The sequence below is a fragment of the Eretmochelys imbricata genome, chromosome 21 (assembly GCF_965152235.1).
Source record: "Eretmochelys imbricata isolate rEreImb1 chromosome 21, rEreImb1.hap1, whole genome shotgun sequence".
Classification (NCBI taxonomy): Eukaryota; Metazoa; Chordata; order Testudines; family Cheloniidae; genus Eretmochelys; species Eretmochelys imbricata.
Genome location: NC_135592.1, coordinates 678,711 through 697,576, shown reverse-complemented (window position 1 = coordinate 697,576; position 18,866 = coordinate 678,711). Strand labels below are relative to the sequence as shown.

The 18,866-nt window shown below is 39.4% G+C and overlaps 1 protein-coding gene across 1 annotated transcript; it reads left to right on the top strand.

Moving 5' to 3' along the window:
• Window positions 1-1,938: 1,938 nt before the first annotated feature.
• On the top strand, window positions 1,939-15,620 carry LOC144278096 (bile acid receptor-like). Its single transcript, XM_077839267.1, has 10 exons — window positions 1,939-2,029; window positions 6,568-6,933; window positions 10,370-10,510; window positions 11,208-11,347; window positions 11,456-11,560; window positions 11,685-11,784; window positions 13,453-13,581; window positions 14,038-14,157; window positions 14,340-14,453; window positions 14,815-15,620. The coding sequence occupies exons 1-10, from the start codon at window positions 1,939-1,941 to the stop codon at window positions 15,051-15,053; spliced, it is 1,545 nt and encodes a 514-aa protein (XP_077695393.1). The 3' UTR covers window positions 15,054-15,620.
• The last annotated feature ends 3,246 nt before the right edge of the window (window positions 15,621-18,866 follow it).

Here is an 18,866-nt window from a genome sequence, read left to right as displayed (position 1 = left end):
TGCCCCAAAGGGAATGAACAGACAGGTTATCATCAAGTGATCCATGCCCTGTCACCCAATCCCAGCTTCTGGCAAAGAGAGGCTAGGGACACCATTCCGGCCTATCTTGGCTAATACCTATTGATGGACCTATCTTCCATGACTCTACCTAGCTCCCTTTTGAACCCCGTTATAGTATTGGCCTTCACAACACCCTCTGGCAAGGAGTTCCAGAGGTTGACAGTGCATTATGTGAAAAAACTTTCTTGTGTTTGTTTTCAACCTGCTACCTATTAATTTCATTTAGTGGCCTCTTGTTCTTGTATTATGAGAAGGAGTAAATAACACTTCCTCATTTACTTTCTCTATACCACTCATGATTTTATAGACCTCTATCATATCCCCCCTTAGTCGCCTCTTTTCCATAAGTCCAACTGTTCAGTACTTAGAGAGAAAATTATGATTATTAATCAACTTTAAAAACTTCTAAATATTACCTAAAATAGCTTTACTGTGATGATTTCAATAGTCAGAAATGTGGTATAATTACAGTATTTTCAGCCCAGTTCAGTAGGTGTTAATCTGAAGGTTCTCTAGCATACAACATTTTCATAGGCATTACAGCAACTTCACAGTTAACAGAATGAGCTTTCATTTGTGATATTCTGTGTTGTATAAAATGGCAAAATCAACATCACAATTAGTGCTAATTTGACACCCTTGTCTGCCTCACCCCTCTACTGGTCACAAAGCTCAACAGAGGGGCCAAGAACCGAGTGAGCCATGGAGAGTTAATGTCCCTTCTCATCTCTACACATGGTTCCTCCAGAGCTGAGTTGAAGCATATTGGTTGGGGATAGTGCTGGCCAGAAATTTGCTCTGTCACTGCCCATCCTGTACTTGCTCTGGGGATATGCACAGAACTTCTGAGTCCAAGGCTATCAGAGTGGTACTTTTCATCTCTTTGACCCTCTGAACTCACTCCTATCATGCACTTTTTATTTTTCCCATATGCTTATTTGCCTCCTTCATCTTTGTCATCCCTCCTCTTTGCTAAAGGAGAGACCATTAATATTTTAGTGGTGAGGCCCCCTTTGGAGCCTGATCTCTTCTGGAGAAGTCAAATCGACTGGTACCTTTAATCAGTGCAGTTCCCCTAATCCTTCGCCACTGTGGAGGGAAGAGAAGGACACTAAGGATAGGTCTACACTATGAAATTAGGTCGAATTTATAGAAGTTGTTTTTTTAGAAATCGTTTTTATATAGTCTATTGTGTGTGTCCCTACACAAAATGCTCTAAGTGCATTAAGTGCATTAACTCGGCGGAGTGCTTCCACAGTACCGAGGCTAGCATCGACTTCCGGAGCGTTGCACTGTGGGTAGCTATCCCACAGTTCCCGCAGTCTCTGCCACCCATTGGAATTCTGGGTTGAGATCCCAATGCCTAATGGGGCAAAAACATTGTCACGGGTGGTTCTGGGTACATGTAGCCAGGCCCTCCCTCCCTCCGTGAAAGCAACGTCAGACAATCATTTCGCGCCAGACTTTAGGCTGCAGTAGTGGCTTCAGAGCAACTCCACAGCTAACTATGAGATTAGTGTTGGGGAATATTAATCCTCGTCTAATTATTTGGGATGGGAACATAGTTTAGAGTAAAATCAACAACATGAGAAGACTTATAATGAATCCTCAACCCTGTTCATTAGCACCAACACAGTCTGAAATGTAGACTCACAGTGACTTTCTACCTATCTGAATTTCTCTCATAATTCGCAAATGGCCTCACTTTCTGGAGAGGTTTCTTTTTGTTCAGGGCTGTTTAACCTGCCTCCCACAATTCTTTCTGAAGTAATGTTTGTCTTCTTTCTAATGAAAGGCCGAGTCTTGCCTTTTGAAGTAACAGGCAATGTTCTACTTCCTCAGATTTTCTTCTTAAAAGCCCATCATACACCAAAGTGAATGAAACAGTTGGAGCTGGAGCAGAGTATGGCAAATACCTTTGTAACTGTATCTGATGGGTACTGTCTTGCTGAACCCATTCAATATTATGGTGAGTAAAGCAAAATGAAAGTATTATGAAAACTCGGAAAGATTGTCTGCAGCAGTTACTCTTTTCTTTTGGTTTATTATTACAAAAGGTGCCTACCTTGAAGATCTTGGCACTTATACATTCAAATGGGGAATGATCATCAAGCAAGTATGTTTCTAGTAAGCTCCCACAGGGATCAGTTCTTGGCCCCATGCTATTTAACGTTTTTATTAATGACTTCAAAGAAAAGGTAAAGTCATCACTGATACAGTATGAGATGATACAAAAATTGGTGGGAGTGGTAAATAACTAAGAGGACATGTCACAATCTAGATTGCTTGGTAAACTGGGTGCAAGAAAACAATGTGGTGTAATACTGCTAAATGTAACATCTAGGAGCAAAGAATGTAGGCCATACTTACCGGATGTCATGTGAGACTCTATCCAGGGAATCAGTGACTGAAAAAGATTTGGGGGTCGTAGTGGATAATCGCTGAATATGAACACCCAAAGTGATGCTCTGGCCAAAAGAGCTAATGTGATCTTTGAGTGCATAAAGAGGGGAATCTCAAATAGGAATAGAGAGCTTATTTTACTTTTGTGTTTGGCACTGGTGTGACCGCCTACTGGAATAGCGTGTCCAGTTCTGGTGCCCACAATTCAAGAAGGATGTTGATAAACTGGAGAGGGTTCAGAGAAGAGCCATGAGAATGATTAAAGGATTAGAAAACATGCCTTATAGTGATAGACTCAAGGAGCTTAATCTGCTGATTTTAACAAAGAGAAGATTAAGGGATGTCTTGATTACAGTCTATAAGTACTTACCTTGGGAACAAATATTTGATAATGGACTAGTCAACCTAGCAGAGACAGGTATAACATGTTCCAATGGCTGGAAGTTGAACTTAGACAAATTCAGACTGGAAATAAGGTATAATTTTTAATGGTGAGGGTAATTAACCACTGGAACAATTTACCAAGGGTCACTGTGGATTTTCCATCACTGTACATTTTAAAATCAAGATTCAATGTTTTTCTAAAAGATATGGAATTTAGGAATTATTTTGGGGAAGCTCCAGGGCCTTTGTTGTACAGGTCAGACTAGATGACCACAGTGGTCCCTCCTGGCCTTGGAATCTGAAATATCCAGTGAGAGAGATTCAAAATTCATTAAAATAATTCAGACACAAAAATCTGTGCATTCAGTGTGATATGCTGACCATCAGTTTTATCCCAGGGTTGCATGGAGCAGTTTTTGTCATCCTCTGGTACACAAAGGTTAAAAGTCTAGGTGTCATTAAACTATTCCAGACATACTGTAAAGGCCCTATGACTATTGCTCCCGCTCCAGTGTGACTATATAATTGAAGTTAGTATCTGGCTAAGGATGAGTGAACACTAAAGTCCTGATCAAAAGCCCACTGAAGGCAAAAAGTCATTCAAGATACTTCAGTGCTCTTTGGATCAGGCCTGAAAAGTAGACTGAAACATGATACATAATGTACTGAAATATGCACACATTCTTAACAAAAGGAAAGAACAGGTTAAAGAATATTTAGATAAACTAGATGCATTCAAGTCAGCAGGGCCTGATGGAATTCATCCTAGGGTAGTTAAGGAACCAGCTGAAGCAATCTCAGAACCATTACCAGGTTTCAGAGTAGCAGCCCTGTTAGTCTGTATTCGCAAAAAGAAAAGGAGTACTTGTGGCACCTTAGAGACTAACCAATTTATTTGAGCATAAGCTTTCATGAGCTACAGCTCACTTCATCGGATGCATTCAGTGGAAAATACAGTGGGGAGATTTATATACATAGAGAACATGAAAAAATGGTGTTGCCATACACACTGTAAGGAGAGTGATCACTTAAGGTGAGCTCTTACCAGCAGGAGAGTGGGTGGGGGGGTACGACCTTTTGTAGTGATAATCAAGGTGGGCCATTTCCAGCAGTTGACAAGAAGGTCTGAGGAACGGTGGGGGTGGGGAATAAACAAGGGGAAATAGTTTTACTTTGTGTAATGACCCATCCACTCCCAGTCTCCATTCAAGCCTAAGTTAATTGTATCCAGTTTGCAAATTAATTCCAATTCAGCAGTCTCTCGTTGGAGTCTGTTTTTGAAGTTTTTTTGTTGAAGAATTGCAACTTTTAGGTCTGTAATCGAGTGACCAAAGAGATTGAAGTGTTCTCCGACTGGTTTTTGAATGTTATAATTCTTGATGTCTGATTTGTGTCCACTTATTCTTTTACGTAGAGACTGTCCAGTTTGACCAATGTACATGGCATCATAGGGCCTAATCACATCAGCCACACTATCAGAGGCTCGTTCACCTGCACATCTACCAATGTGATATATGCCATCATGTACCAGCAGTGCCCCTCTGCCATGTACATTGGTCAAACTGGACAGTCTCTACATAAAAGAATAAATGGACACAAATCAGACGTCAAGAATTAGAACATTCAAAAACCAGTCGCAGAACACTTCAATCTCTTTGGTCACTCGATTACAGACCTAAAAGTGGCAATTCTTCAACAAAAAAACCTTCGAAAACAGACTCCAATGAGAGACTGCTGAATTGGAATTAATTTGCAAACTGGATACAATTAACTTAGGCTTGAATAGAGACTGGGAGTGGATGGGTCATTACACAAAATAAAACTATTTCCCCTTGTTAATTCCCCCCCCCCCCCGCCAACTGTTCCTCAGACGTTCTTGTTAACTGCTGGAAATGGCCCACCTTGATTATCACTACAAAAGGTCCATGTCGACCCCCCCCCGCTTCCCTGCTGGTAATAGCTCACCTTAAGTGATCACTCTCCTTACAGTGTGTATGGTAACACCCATTGTTTCATGTTCTCTATGTATATAAATCTCCCCACTGTATTTTCCACTGAATACATCCGATGAAGTGAGCTGTAGCTCACGAAAGCTTATGCTCAAATAGATTTGTTAGTCTCTAAGGTGCCACAAGTACTCCTTTTCTTTTTGAGAACCATTAACAATTATCTTTGAGAACTCCTGGAGGGCAGGTGAAGTCCCAGAAGACTGGAGAAAGGCAAATATAGTATCTCTCTTTAAAATGGGGAACAAGGAGGACGTGAGGAATTATAAACTAATCAGCCTAACTTTCATACCTGGAAAATATTGGAACAAATTATTAAACAATCAATTTGTAAGCATCTGGAAGATAATAGGATAAGGAATAGTCAGCATGGAGTTGTCAAGAACAAATCATGCCAAACCTTCTTTGATGGGGTTCCTAACCCAGTGGATAAGGGGGAAGCAATAGATGTGATATATCTTGATTTTAGTGAGACTTTTGACATGGTCCCATGTGACCATCATGAACAAATTAGGGAAATGTGGTCTACATGAAATTATTATAAGATGGGTGCAGAAATGTACACCAGGAGTAGTTATCAATGGTTCGCTGTCAGACTTGGGGGGTAGGGGGGCGTATCTAGTGGGGTCCTGCAGGGGCAGTAATAGCTTCAGTACTATTCAATATTTTTGTTAATGTCTTGGATATTGGAGTGGAGGGTATGCTTATAAAATTTGCAGGGGACCATGCTGGGAAGGGTTAAAAAACTGGGAATGTTTAGTCTTGAGAAAAGAAGACAGAGTGGGCACCTGATAAGCCTTCATATATGTTAAGGGCTTTCTAATTATACAGGTAGTTAAACACTGGAATGAGCTTCCAAGGGTGGTTGTAGAATCCCCATCATTGGAGGTTTTAAAAACATGTTGGACAAACACGTGTCAGGGATGGTCCAGGTTTACTTTGACCTGCCACAGCACAGAGGGCTGGACTTCATAGCTTCTCAAGGTTCCTTCCAGCCTTACATTTCTGTGATTCTTGTACATTTTGTTTCATATTTAGATCAACTGCAAGCATGATAAATAACTAAAAACAACTCCTATCACAACACTGTACAAACATATTACTGAAAATGCAAGTATGACTATATGAAATCTGGGTTACACAGAGAAATATTAAATAAAACATGTTCTGGCATTTGTGGTCTATTGAATATCAGCTTTGAGATGTGTATGTGATGGTAAAATATGTCACCCTTTGGAATTTCTGAAATGTCCTTCTCTACTTGTTAATCCTTTTTTCATTTTCATATAGTGTACCTGGAATGTGTTTTTAATACAAAACAAAAATGTTTCCCTTCTTAAAATGTTTGTTTATTTAGGGGTAAATTTTCTGCTGGACTGACACCCAGTCTCTTTTCTGGAGCTCAACCTTAGTCATCATTAATGAACTGCAGGCATAAGTCTGAGTACACCAAACTCTCACTACCTGAATTGCCTGCAATTTAACTATCTACAGGATTCCAGTAGCCCACAATATGACACTGACCAAACACATGAAAAGAATTTACTAAGAAAAATTGCAGACACCAATTTTTAGGTGCAAAAGTGAAGCTACCCTTCTGAAAATTTATCTTAATATTGACACATTATAAAAATAATTTAATATTTTCAGGTAAATGAAGTCACAAATTCTTCCACAACCTTTTTGTTTCATTCTCATTTTTTTCGTTATCTAGATGTTTTGCCAGAGCACATCAATTATCAGCTGCAAGACTCAGACTTTCAGGCTACTCCTTACTGCCAGTATTCAACTGTTCAGTTTCCTCCAGTGTTACAGTCACAACCTTCCCAGTCACAATACAACACATACAGCCTGGATTCTCAGTACAGTGATGGGCAGTACATAATCAGTAATTGTGAATTAAACCAGCCTTCCTGCATGGTTGCCCATAATAATGATGATGATGGATATCATGGACTAAAAAGGCCAAGACTAAGTCATTCCTCCTTGCGAATGAAGGGTCAGGAAGAGCTCTGTGTTGTATGTGGGGACAAAGCCTCGGGATACCACTACAATGCGCTCACTTGTGAAGGCTGTAAAGGTAAGGGAGAAATACTTTTATTTTGTGACTTGAAAGAAAACTGCCCCATATTAATCAGTGCAGCATGCTGAAATTCCACATGTGCAATTTTAAATTAACATATTTATGTTAATTTTCAATTGACATTTTGGAGGACAGCTGAAGTCTAGTTGAAGAGTGGAATAACTTATGGGATCCTCCCCTTTGAATCCCACTACTGACTGCTCCTTCTCTGCTCATCAGACTCCTCTTCTTGTCCTTGCTTTCAAGTATCTACATAACTCAACTCCTCTGTACTTATCTACCCTTGTCTCTTTACATGCTGCCCCATCTCCTCTGTTCCACCAATGATGCCAGACTCATCCACTCATTTGTCAGGTATGTCAAAAAAAAATCTCCACCCTTCTCCCTCCCTGCTGCTCCCACTGCATACAGAAGTCTTCGACCACTACCCTCACTACATTAAAATCTCTCCTTGAGATCTATTGCTGCTGTGAGAACTATAGGTTGGGAAAATTCTGGAACTCTATCATACAACACACACACAAAGCTAATATTATTCAAGCAATATGTTGCAATGGATAACTACCCCCTTGACCATTTCATCCATATTACTCCTCTTCCTCTATCTTTTATCTGCCTGCTTGTCTTTTAGCTTCTAAGTTGTTCAGGGCAAGGACCGTGCACTCTTTTGCATTTGAAAAGTGCTTAGCACATTGTGGAAGCTATCAGAAACAGATAATATATTATAATACTGGTCCCAGTTTCACATTTTTGTGGAATTTAATTAATATCTATTTTCATAGTAAACATTATGTGAGGTGAAAATTGATTTCACACAGTGCTACACATCACTCTCGGGCCTAGCTGACTTCAGTAAAGTTGTGTCTGCTTATGCAGGTGGTGACTTTTGGCTCATAATGCCTATGTATTACTGTGTTTTTTCTCTCTCTGCTGGGCTTGGATCCCTGAGGATCACTGCGATTTTGCATTTATCAAAGTTCCTTTTTCATGGAAACCAACTCATTTCTCAGGAACCAGATAATACAGCTCTGACAATGGCCAAAGCGATCCCTACAAAGTGGTGTGTGGCACTCATAAGAACATAAGAATAGTGATATTGGGTCAGACCAATGATCTATCTAGCCTGGTATACTGTCCTTCGACAGTGGCCAGTGCCAGATGCTTCAGAGGGAATGGACAGAACAAGGCATCTATCGAGGGATCCCTCTCCCATCATCCAGTTGCAGCTTCTGGCAGTCAGAGGTTTTGGGACACCCAGAGCATAGGGCTGCATCCCTGACCATCTTGGCTAATAGCCAGTGATGGACCTATCCTCCATGAACGTAGCTAATTCTTTTCTTAACCCAGTTATGCTTTTGGCTTTCGCAAAATTCCCTGGCAACAAGCTCTATAGGTTGACTGTGAATTGTGTTAAGAAATACTTCCTTATTTTTGTTTTAAACTTGCTACCTATTAATTTCATTGGGTGACCTCTTGTTCATGTGTTATGTGAAGGGATAAAAAACACGTCCTTATTCATTTTTCTCCACACCATTCATGATTTTATAGACCCCTATCATATCTCACCTTAGTCACCTCTTTTCTAAACTAAACAGTCCCCAGTCATTTTAATCTCTTCTCAGATGGCAGTTGTTCCATACCCCTAATCACTGCTGTTGCCCTTCTCTGTACTTTCTCCGATTCTAATGTATCTTTTTTGAGAGGGGGAAGTGTCACAGGGTGGTCTACTCATCACCGGGTGGTATCCCCTACTGGCAATTTTGGGAATCACCCCCTTTCTTCTTTTTCACTGTTGTGGCTCTTCTCCTGTTCACTGAGTCACAGTATGGCTGCTTTGTGACTAGGATACACTGTGATTTCCCCTTCTGGGAGTCTGTCAATGTCCCCCTTCACAAGCAGTGTCAGGTAGTCCTTATGCCCGCTTCCCTGACTATATCATTGCTGCAGTGACTCAGACAGTTTTCCATTCACTGCCCCCTAGCAATACCACTCTGCAGTAAATGGTAGGGGAACCCAGGCTTGCCTTCTAATCTGGGTTCCAGTTCAGTGCCCTATAGTGAGCAGTTAAGGTCTGGACTTCCCTGGACTACTTCCTACCATGCTTCTTTCAGTTTCTCTTTCATCAGCCTTCTCCTCTCTGTTAAGTCTACTAGATAAACCTTTTCTCAGGGGTTTCTATCTCCCCTTCCTTCTCCTTGCTTCAGGGAGAGAGACTGCAGGCTTCCTCCCTGCTGCCTCCCACACTGTTGCTGGACTCCTGTCGGTTCCCTCACAGCTTCCTTCTCATTGGCAGCCTCCACACAGTTGCATCTTAACTGATTGGGCCTACCTGGCCTAATTCAACTCTTTCAAAGCTGGAGTGGGGAGTACACCCCATCACAGGCAATCAGAACTGCACATAGCATTCAAGATGTCGTGTACCATGGATTTATACAGTGCCATTATGATATTTTCTGTCTTATTATCTATACCTTTCCTAGTGGTTCCGACTACCATTCTATTAGCTTATTTGACTGCTGCTGCACACAGAGTGGATGTTTTCAGAGAATTATCCACAATGATTCCAAGATGTCTTTCTTGAGTGATAACAGCTAATTTAGACCCTATTTTGTATGTGTAGTTGGGATTATGATTTCCAATGTGCATTACTCTGCACTTTTTAACACTGAACTTCATCTGCCATTTTGTTCCTCAATCATCCAGTTTTGTGAGATCCCTTTTTTAACTCTTTGAAGTCTGCTTTGGTGGTAAAGCACTGGAATGGGTTACCTAGGGAGGTGGTGGAATCTCCTTCCTTAGAGGTTTTTAAGGTCAGGCTTGACAAAGCCCTGGCTGGGATGATTTAGTTGGGGATTGGTCCTGCTTCGAGCAGGAGGTTGGACTAGATGACTACCTGAGGTCCCTTCCAATCCTGATATTCTATGATTCTAACAATCTTGAGTAATTTTGCATCATCTGCAAACTTTGCCACCTCAGTGTTCACCCCTCTTCCAAGTCGCTAAACATGTCGCCTTTGCTGTGTTCTCAGCCTCTAACAGGCCTATATTATTTTGCTCATTTCAGTTTTCTTGGAACTACAGTGTCAAGTGTTAGTGTTGGTTAGACCTCCTACTTGGAATATGGTTTGAGCCATTACTTAAAAATGGGGGGTTGGGGAGGTATGCTGATTTCCTGCCTCTCTTAATAGATCCTCTTTTTATTAGTAAGGTGCCTGTCACTAGAAAGGGAGTTACCTTGGTCAAGCACTGGTTAATATTAGGCATAAAACAGCAATGAACATAATCAATGAGAATTAAAATGTCATCAGTCTAATATCTAACCATCTGATCCTTTCATTGTAGAAACATCATACAGTAACTCTTTAAATAATTGAGAGTGGAATTACAAAGATTTCTTAGATTCCTTCCCATCATCCAAAATATCTTGTTTCTAGGATTCTTTCGACGTAGTATTACCAAAAATGCAATATACAGATGCAAGAATGGTGGCCACTGTGAAATGGACATGTACATGCGGAGGAAGTGTCAGGAGTGTCGCCTGAAGAAGTGTAAGGCTGTGGGAATGTTGGCAGAATGTAAGTGCTCCACTGCTCCTTACAACTGCAACAAATTCTCTGGCATACTATTTTTCAAAGCCAGTTTCTTTATTTTGCTTTAGGAAGTTTTAACTTTGGAGGGTCCTCTCCTAGGTTCAGAGAATATGTGGTATTCCTCTTTCCACCCATATTGGCCATCAGTATTTGGGAAATATCCTCTCTAAAGTGATGCAGACTTACTTATGATCTAGAATTGCTGTGTCAGGCACCTTAACTGAATCACAGAAGGGTCTATGAAATTGCCAACAAGAGATATCTAAAGGTGGTGAACTGTGACTGATCTCCATAAGCGTGTTTAATATTCTTTCATGTTACAAAAAAGAGAAAAAAGAAATTTTGCCCATGCTCATTCTTCATGAGAAACCCTTATGTTCATATGGCACAGAGTCTAGGTTAAGAGAATGTGACGTCAGACTGTTTGACCCCTGCCCACATCTAGGCTATTGATAGGAATTGACAGACAAAACTCATTATGTTGCCTCTATCATAGGCAGAACCTGGAACTACCTGTTAGCTGAGAACATTCATAGGTAGGAAGCTGCTTTCCATATAGGTGATAAGCTACCGACGTGCCAGACTTTTATAAAGTCTGCATAATAACACAAGGGCTTGTTTTGAACAGTACAGGTATTTGAACTTTAACAAGTACTTTGATCTAGAATTATATATCTTACAGGTTTGCTGACTGAAGTCCAGTGTAAATCAAAACGACTCCGAAAGAATTTCAAGCAGAAGAGCAGTTTCCTTTGTAGCATCAAGGTGGAAGATGAGGGAGTAAACAGCAAGCATGTTTCATCCACAACTAGATCTGGAAAAGTGGGAGATTTTACCTATTTAAAATGTATCTTTTCATTGTTACACATTATTTTTACTTTAACACACATGTATTGTCATTTATCTGATTTTTTTTTTTTTTTTTTAAAGATCCAAGGGAGGATGGAACTTACTCCAGTGGAACATCAACTTATTGATCACATTGTTGCAGCCCATCAAAAATATACAATTCCCCTAGAGGAAGCAAAGAAGTTTGTACGTGTTCAGAATGCACAGGCCACAATACAAAGATATTAATTGCTAGAATATTAAAAATTAATATAATATTAGTGTATTTTGGCAATACCAAATGTTTATAATCTTTCTTTCTTTTATTCAGCTGCAGGAAACTGCAAACCCTGAAGAGAGTTTTCTGAGGCTCTCAGAGACAGCAGTTGTTCATGTGCAAGTACTAGTGGATTTCACAAAGAGACTCCCAGGTAACTTTATAAAATAATTTAACAAACTCTTCACCACAAGCAGTATAATTTAGCCTTACTCTAAAAGAAGGACATTTATCTATGTGGCATGCGTACTCTGAGAAAAGATATACAGTTCAGAAACTAGTCAACTGATTAATTTTACTTGCAAATGTTAATAATTAGGGACACTCTGGTTATCTTCCCTAGAACTGAGGAAGACCTCTGTGAAGCTCAAAAGTTTGTTCCTTCCACCAACAGAAGTTAGTCCACTAAAAATTATTACCTCACCCATGTTGTGTCTCTCATATCCTGGGACCAACAAAGCTACAACAACCCTGCAAATGACAAATAGGAAGGCCATTAATTCGCTAGCATTTGAAAAACAAAGAAACAGTTCCCTGTTCTTTCTTTCAAGAAGCCAACTCAACATGTATGACACACATTTAGCTTCAATAACAGAACAATTCACAACCTTTTTTCCAAATAAAAAAATCGGATAATATACAATATGTGAGAATAGAGCCATATTTTCTCAAAAATGTACAATTAGAAATGCTGTCTCAAGTGAACTGTTGTTCATCTTATTGTCTGAACTCTGTTTCAATATGTCACAGCAAAAAGTGAAGTTACTTTGTGTCAAAAATAAGAGGTACACTATAGAGATAAAATAATGAATGGTGTGAGAAGACAAATCGGGCACTCCCATTCATCCTCTCGTATAATACAAAAAAAGGGAACATTTGATTTAGTTGAAAGGTGATACATTTAAAACCGATAAAAGGAAATACTTTTTTTACACAGTGTACAATTAATTTGTAGAACTCATTGTCAAAAGATATTGGGTTTGTCTACAGCAGGAATTTTCACACTAATTATCTAGCACTGGTACAGCTTCACTGGTGGTAGCACTCGTGGAAAAACAGGAATGTTTACCGCCACGTTAAGTAAACCTGCGCTGATCAGGATTAAGAAATCCTTGCAATTTAACTGAATGTCCCCTTGCTCTTGTAGGAGACCAAGAGGGGAGTACATGTCTGTGGCTAAACAAACCATCCACAGTTACACCAGACAAGATAACAAATGTATAGGAATATAAGCCCTCAGGCTGCAGGGCAGGTTATTCCAAAATTCTCTACTGGTTTCTTGCACCTTCCTCTGAAATTTCTAGTATTGGCCACTGTCAGAGACAGAATGGTGGAGTAGATGGATCACTGGTCTGATCCATGATGTCAATTCCTATGTAAATGTAAAATATCTAGAAAGACCACAAGACACTGCTAGCTGTGATTGCTCCTTTACTGCTTGGTGTAAGTATCTTGCCTTTGATGCAACTACGGGTCCTACTGTCTCTTAAAGCCAGAGACTAATAATTTTTGCAAAAAGAAAAGGAGTACTTGTGGCACCTTAGAGACTAACCAATTTATTTGAGCATAAGCTTTAGCGAGCTACAGCTCACTTCATCGGATGCATACTGTGGAAAATACAGAAGATGTTTTTATACACACAGACCACGAAAAAATGGGTGTTTATCACTACAAAAGGTTTTTTCTCCCCCCACCCCGCTCTCCTGCTGGTAATAGCTTATCTAAAGTGATCATTCTCCCAATTTTTGGTAACTTATATTGGTAGCCTGAGGCCAAACAGTAACCCCTAATTTTGAGTCTTACTGAATATTCTTCCCTACAGGATTTGAAAGTTTAGCGAGTGATGACCAGATTGCATTGCTAAAAGGTTCAACAGTGGAAGCAATGTTTTTGCGTTCAGCCCAGATATATAATCAAAGAGTTAATGAATGCCAATCATCAGTGAGTGAAAGTAAGTAAGTTTTAATGCTAACAGTTGTGTGAATTCAAACAACAGTTTTGTATTTGTTGACTTATTTTTTTCAGCAAGCCTGGCTCCTCTGGACACTGCACCTAAATGGGTTTGTCATTCAAGCATAGAAGGGTGTTTTTTATAATAGCTTTGATGATGATGTCCACCTACCCTTCACTTTTTTAGAAGACCCCAACAAATAACAATAAAATGGATCCTTTCTTGCCTCTCATTAGCCCCAAAGAGGTAGCAGAGCTTCTGGAATGTTTATACAACAGAGTATTGGGTGGGTGGGGAGGTATGTGAACTTAACTGTACTGTGTATCCCCTGTATTGGATTTACAAATAGTGCACCCTTGTCTAGGACCCATTTGCAAAACATTTGCAACCCAATGTTTAAATAGGGTAAAGTTAAAAGCAGAAAGTGGACTTTTAATATTGTTTCCCTTGCTCTAGGTCATGTAAGATTTTCTGATCATGCTGTGTATTGTCATGTTCAAGACCTTGATAAAAGTACTATTTATTCCATGGAAATATCTCACAGTGAAGAGAGTCCAACTTCCACAACTACCACAGGTAGATGAGCTCTCAATACCTCAAGAATGATCATTCTTTTACTAAATTTGCGAATAATTTTGAGATTAAATAGTTTGAGTATTTTAAAATTACTCAAGTTTTTTTTGAGAAAATGAATTGACAATGGTAACACAAGTTTGCTCCTGGATTGATTTTTCAATAGCTTGATTTCATTTCTGAAGGTATCACCGAGGAGTTTATCACTGCGCTATTTTACTTCTACAGAAGCATGGGAGAACTTAACGTGACTGAGACGGAATATGCCCTACTTGTAGCAACTACTATATTTTTTTCAGGTAAACTTTCAGATTAATGAAGATTGATTATGTTACATGTGCAATTTTTTAAAAAACTTAAAAAAAAAAATTAACTGATCACTTTCAAATAAAACATGCTCAAGCCACTGTCCTAAGAAGCGAAAAGTGTGTAACTAATTATGTGGTTGTTTTTTTGGTATAATTTTTCCTCAATGTATAATATTTCTTGAGTTCAGTTTTCCTAATCATTGTATTTCATTTTATGCCTTTCATTTATGTCAAATCCTGTTCTCATCATTCAAATGAGTAGTTTCACCAAAATTAATGGGAGTACTCATAGAAAATAAAGTGAGCAAGTTTGGTTCCCAAATTATATTAATATACTATTGTTGTTTTGCAGATCGCCCACTCCTAAAAAACAAACAACATGTGGAAAAACTCCAAGAACCCCTTTTAGGTATTTTGTACAAATATTCAAAAATTTATCATCCAGAAGATCCACAGCATTTTGCACGCCTCATAGGGAGGCTTACCGAACTCAGGACCCTCAATCATAACCATTCAGAAGTGCTAGTAATGTGGAGGACAAAAGACCCCAAACTGACCTCTTTACTCTGTGAAATTTGGGATTTGCACTGAACACCTTACCTATATTACTGTTATTACACACATGGCTGATTTTCTTTAAAGCTGCAGAAATGCACACTGTTCAGAAACATCTTACTTTTATAAAAATATACTAAAATTTTCACTTACTTTATATGGCTGCAGCATCTTCAACAAATATTGTATTTATCTGTAGTAATCTATATTTTAAACAAAAATTGGATGCAGAAGTCGTGCTCTGTTGAAGTGATCCAATATAAAACATATAAAATTTATCTTAAACTTTATTACTACAAATGGGGGGGGGAGGGAAGTAGGATTTAAATCAGTTTCACAGTTTGAACTGAGTCCCCAGAAAAAATACAGTAGCAGATCCTTCATTTAAAAACAAACAAAAAATCTAATCATCCATGCAAAGTTGTATTCTGCTCTTACTTAGGTACTATGATTCTAATACTGTCGTGCCATTAGACTAAAAAGTTAATTTCCTGGGATCTGTTCAACTTGTGCAACATCTTCCTTGCAAGAATTATGTAACCATGTTGGGAAATTTGACAAATGTATAATCCAGTGGGTCCAAAAGGCCCCAGAAAAAGTAGGAAAAAGGATACAGTGGCTCAAGTGGACACTGCAAGTATGTTATTAAAACTTTTAAAATCTTGAAGGCTGAGTGCATAAATTATTTGTCACCTGAATGTGACCCTGGCAGGATTATTTTTACACATGAATTACTCTGGAATGGTTTCTCCAAAGCAGATAAGCACAATATACTTTTTCAATTTCAGCAATATAGGTCTCCCCCCGCCCCCTCCGCCTTCTTTCTTACCTACTATGCGTGAAATCCTGTCCACACTGAAGTCAATACCAAAATGCCAACTGACTCCAGTGGGACCAGGATTTAACTCTGTATTTTTTCCTACCAACCATATTGCAAGTTTTATGGAGAATGTCATAAGGACTCCCCATTAATGCTTGAATTCTCGGTTACATTTATCATGACTATAATGGGGTAGAAGATTCCTATATGCATTTGAGGATTCTTTTTCAAGACACCAGTCCCAACTACAGGCACTCAAATTCATTTGTTGTACAACATCATAAAATAAAATGGAAATACAGTAGAAATTAATGTTACTTTTCTCCAACAATGGTCACATTCTGAAGGGGTTGAGATCAATGTTCTACTGCTGGCATATGCTGTTCCAGAGTATGCTCCATCTTCCAGCATAGGCTATATAATCTCATTTCCTTAATGGGTGCAAGGACTCCAGCAGCATGCTTTTCCTGCATCAGACATAGCATCATGATAGATTATGTTGGAGGCAGAATACTATGAAGAGTGAAATCATCCTTCTCTTACTCAGAATCAATAGAATTACTTATGTGAGGCTGTCATGGGGTGGATGTACCCCAAGCTAGGCTAGCAACCAAAGGGTTATTACAAGCATTGCTAGCCACTGCTGATTGGCAGCCTCACAGCAGCTGGGAGGATAAAAGTGCTGGGAAGCAGAAAGGTGAGATGGCTGCCAGAGGAGTGAGCAGGCCAGAGAAAGGAGCTTCTGCCAGCAAGCTACTAAAGAGCTCTCCAAAGACAACAGCTCAGGAGGGGATGAACTGACCAACAGGTGAGAGCCTGCAGAGATCCAGGGAAAGATAGGAAGGAGCTCAGAGCACTGTCCGTTGAAGAATCCTGATCCTGCTTATCTAGCTTTAGGGATCAGAGCTGGAACCCTGTGGAGTGGGTTCCCATACTGAAAAACTTGCGAGTGAGGAAAGGTTTGGGGGGGAGGGATAGCTCAGTGGTTTGAGCATTAGCCTGCTAAACCCAGGGTTGTGAGCTCAATCTTTGAGGGGGCCATTTAGGGCTGTGGGGTGAAAATTGGGGATTGGTCCTGCTTTGAGCAGGGGGTTGGATTAGATGATCTCATGAAGTCCCTTCCAACCCTGATATTCTCTGATTCTATGTTTTCAGACTCCTGGGCATCAGGACTGCTAGACTGTAAGCCCCAGTGCTGTGTCATGCTTGACCTGAGGGGGTGCTGTTGCACTGATGTACCACCTCACAGGTGAACAGAATCTAGCCTATAAAGGGGGAATAACTTTTTGAGGTATTTTTTTTTAATAGTTTTAGAAAATTACATGCACCCATTGGAAATGTACATCCAGTCACACAGTGGGCACTGCCCACAACTGTGTGGGTAGAATCCCATTCAGTCTGGTAGTGCTTCCTATCTTTCTAAAAAGGTAGGAATAAAGATATGATGTGTATATAAAGAAGACTATAATAAAATCTTATGTATTTTAAACATTCTACACAGCCATTAAACATTTCTCACCATAGAATGAACTTTCAAATAGTTTTATCTCAGGATTATTATTTAAAAAAAAAAAACACCACTAAGAGGTAGGGTGGTTTTGTTTTGTTTTTTTAAACAATCAAAACATCATAAATGTGAAAGAGGATCCGGCAGCTGGTGTGCATCTCCTCCCACAATGAGTTTGTTATTGCACCTAATCATTTTCTTTACTCCAGACACATGTCTAGCTTCATTTTGGAATGTCTTTTTCAGTAAAGTTTCATGATATTTAAGGGGCAGCTTACTCGCTTTGATAATGTTTTCAAGATTATGCTAATACTTTGGCAATGTTAATGAGCACCTATTATATTTTGTCATTAAAATATTTTCATATGGCAGATTAAAAACCATGTATGAATACTTTCATATATTAGATATGGTTTGATTCAATCTGTCTCACACCTGTGGATCTTTCATCACTTTTGAATTATAATGCAAATAGTGAACACAGACCAAAAGTATCTTATCTTTAATACAAAACTTAAGTTTAAGATATCCTGTTTTTTCAGAAATTATATGCTATTAGTGTTTTTTACTATAGAGTTTGAGACTTACATTTTGTACGGATTTAGGAAGAGTCAAATGAGTGCTTTAACCACATACAGTTGTAAGCTATGTGCATCAAGTATGACTGTACTGTGGCCTACGCTCTGTTATACTGACTAAAAGGAGAGGAGAATACGTAAAGCTTTACAAGGCACCACAGCCTTAAACTAAAGGAATGAAGGGAACAGGTGAAACAGAACAGACCAAGTGGAGATTATTAGGACAAAAAAGGAAATGGAGATAAAAGAAAATGAGTGAAGGGAGCTGTTCCTTCTAATTTAATCTTCTTTTCCTCCTTATCCCAGTTTCCATTTCTTCTTCTCCCTCTCTTGTCTGATAAAGTGAGTACAAAAGAGCTATTTTTAAAGGCAAGTTAAAGTGTAGTACTATCTTGAAAAATAGGTCTGTAACAAGCAGGGGTGGAGATTTCCATGTTTATCACCTTCAGTGCTGTCCCACTCAAGTTTGCTGTTTAGATAAAAGTAAACAGGGGAGGTGTACATGTTAGATTTTTTTTTGTCATATCTCACCTTAAAAATCCACTGGGCTCTTTCCTCCTTATGCACTATCACAGTAATAGCACACTGATGAAATTACTCTCTCCATAGCACCTGTGCAAAGCCAGTAGTCTTTAAGACAGGTGCAACTCAGATAGTTAAGAAAATACAGAGACCAAGACACTATTTGGCATAGCATGGAAGGCATTAGGTTTACACAAGTACTACCAAGAGCAGAAGTTTGCCTGAAGAATTATTACTGATAATGACAAATGATATCTGAGCTGCACCAAGTAAGCCTGAGATCCCAGGGAGAAGGTTTGAGGCTGGCAGGTATTCAAAGCACCCTTTTCCCTGAGGGGAGCTGCTGTGAGACAGTGCATATTGGAGCAGAGGAGGCCGCTATATCTCAACGCCTCCTGCCACAGGAGACTACACCCTTCTGG

What these genes read in the sequence shown, in the direction of transcription:
- LOC144278096 (XM_077839267.1), top strand. Translation starts at nt 1,939, where the DNA reads ATGAAACAGTTGGAGCTGGAGCAGAGTATGGCAAATACCTTTGTAACT. An exon ending in TAGAGGAAGCAAAGAAGTTT is followed by an intron (nt 11,561 to 11,684) that starts GTACGTGTTCAG and finishes TCTTTTATTCAG; the next exon opens with CTGCAGGAAACTGCAAACCC. An exon ending in CCAATCATCAGTGAGTGAAA is followed by an intron (nt 13,582 to 14,037) that starts GTAAGTAAGTTT and finishes CCCTTGCTCTAG; the next exon opens with GTCATGTAAGATTTTCTGAT.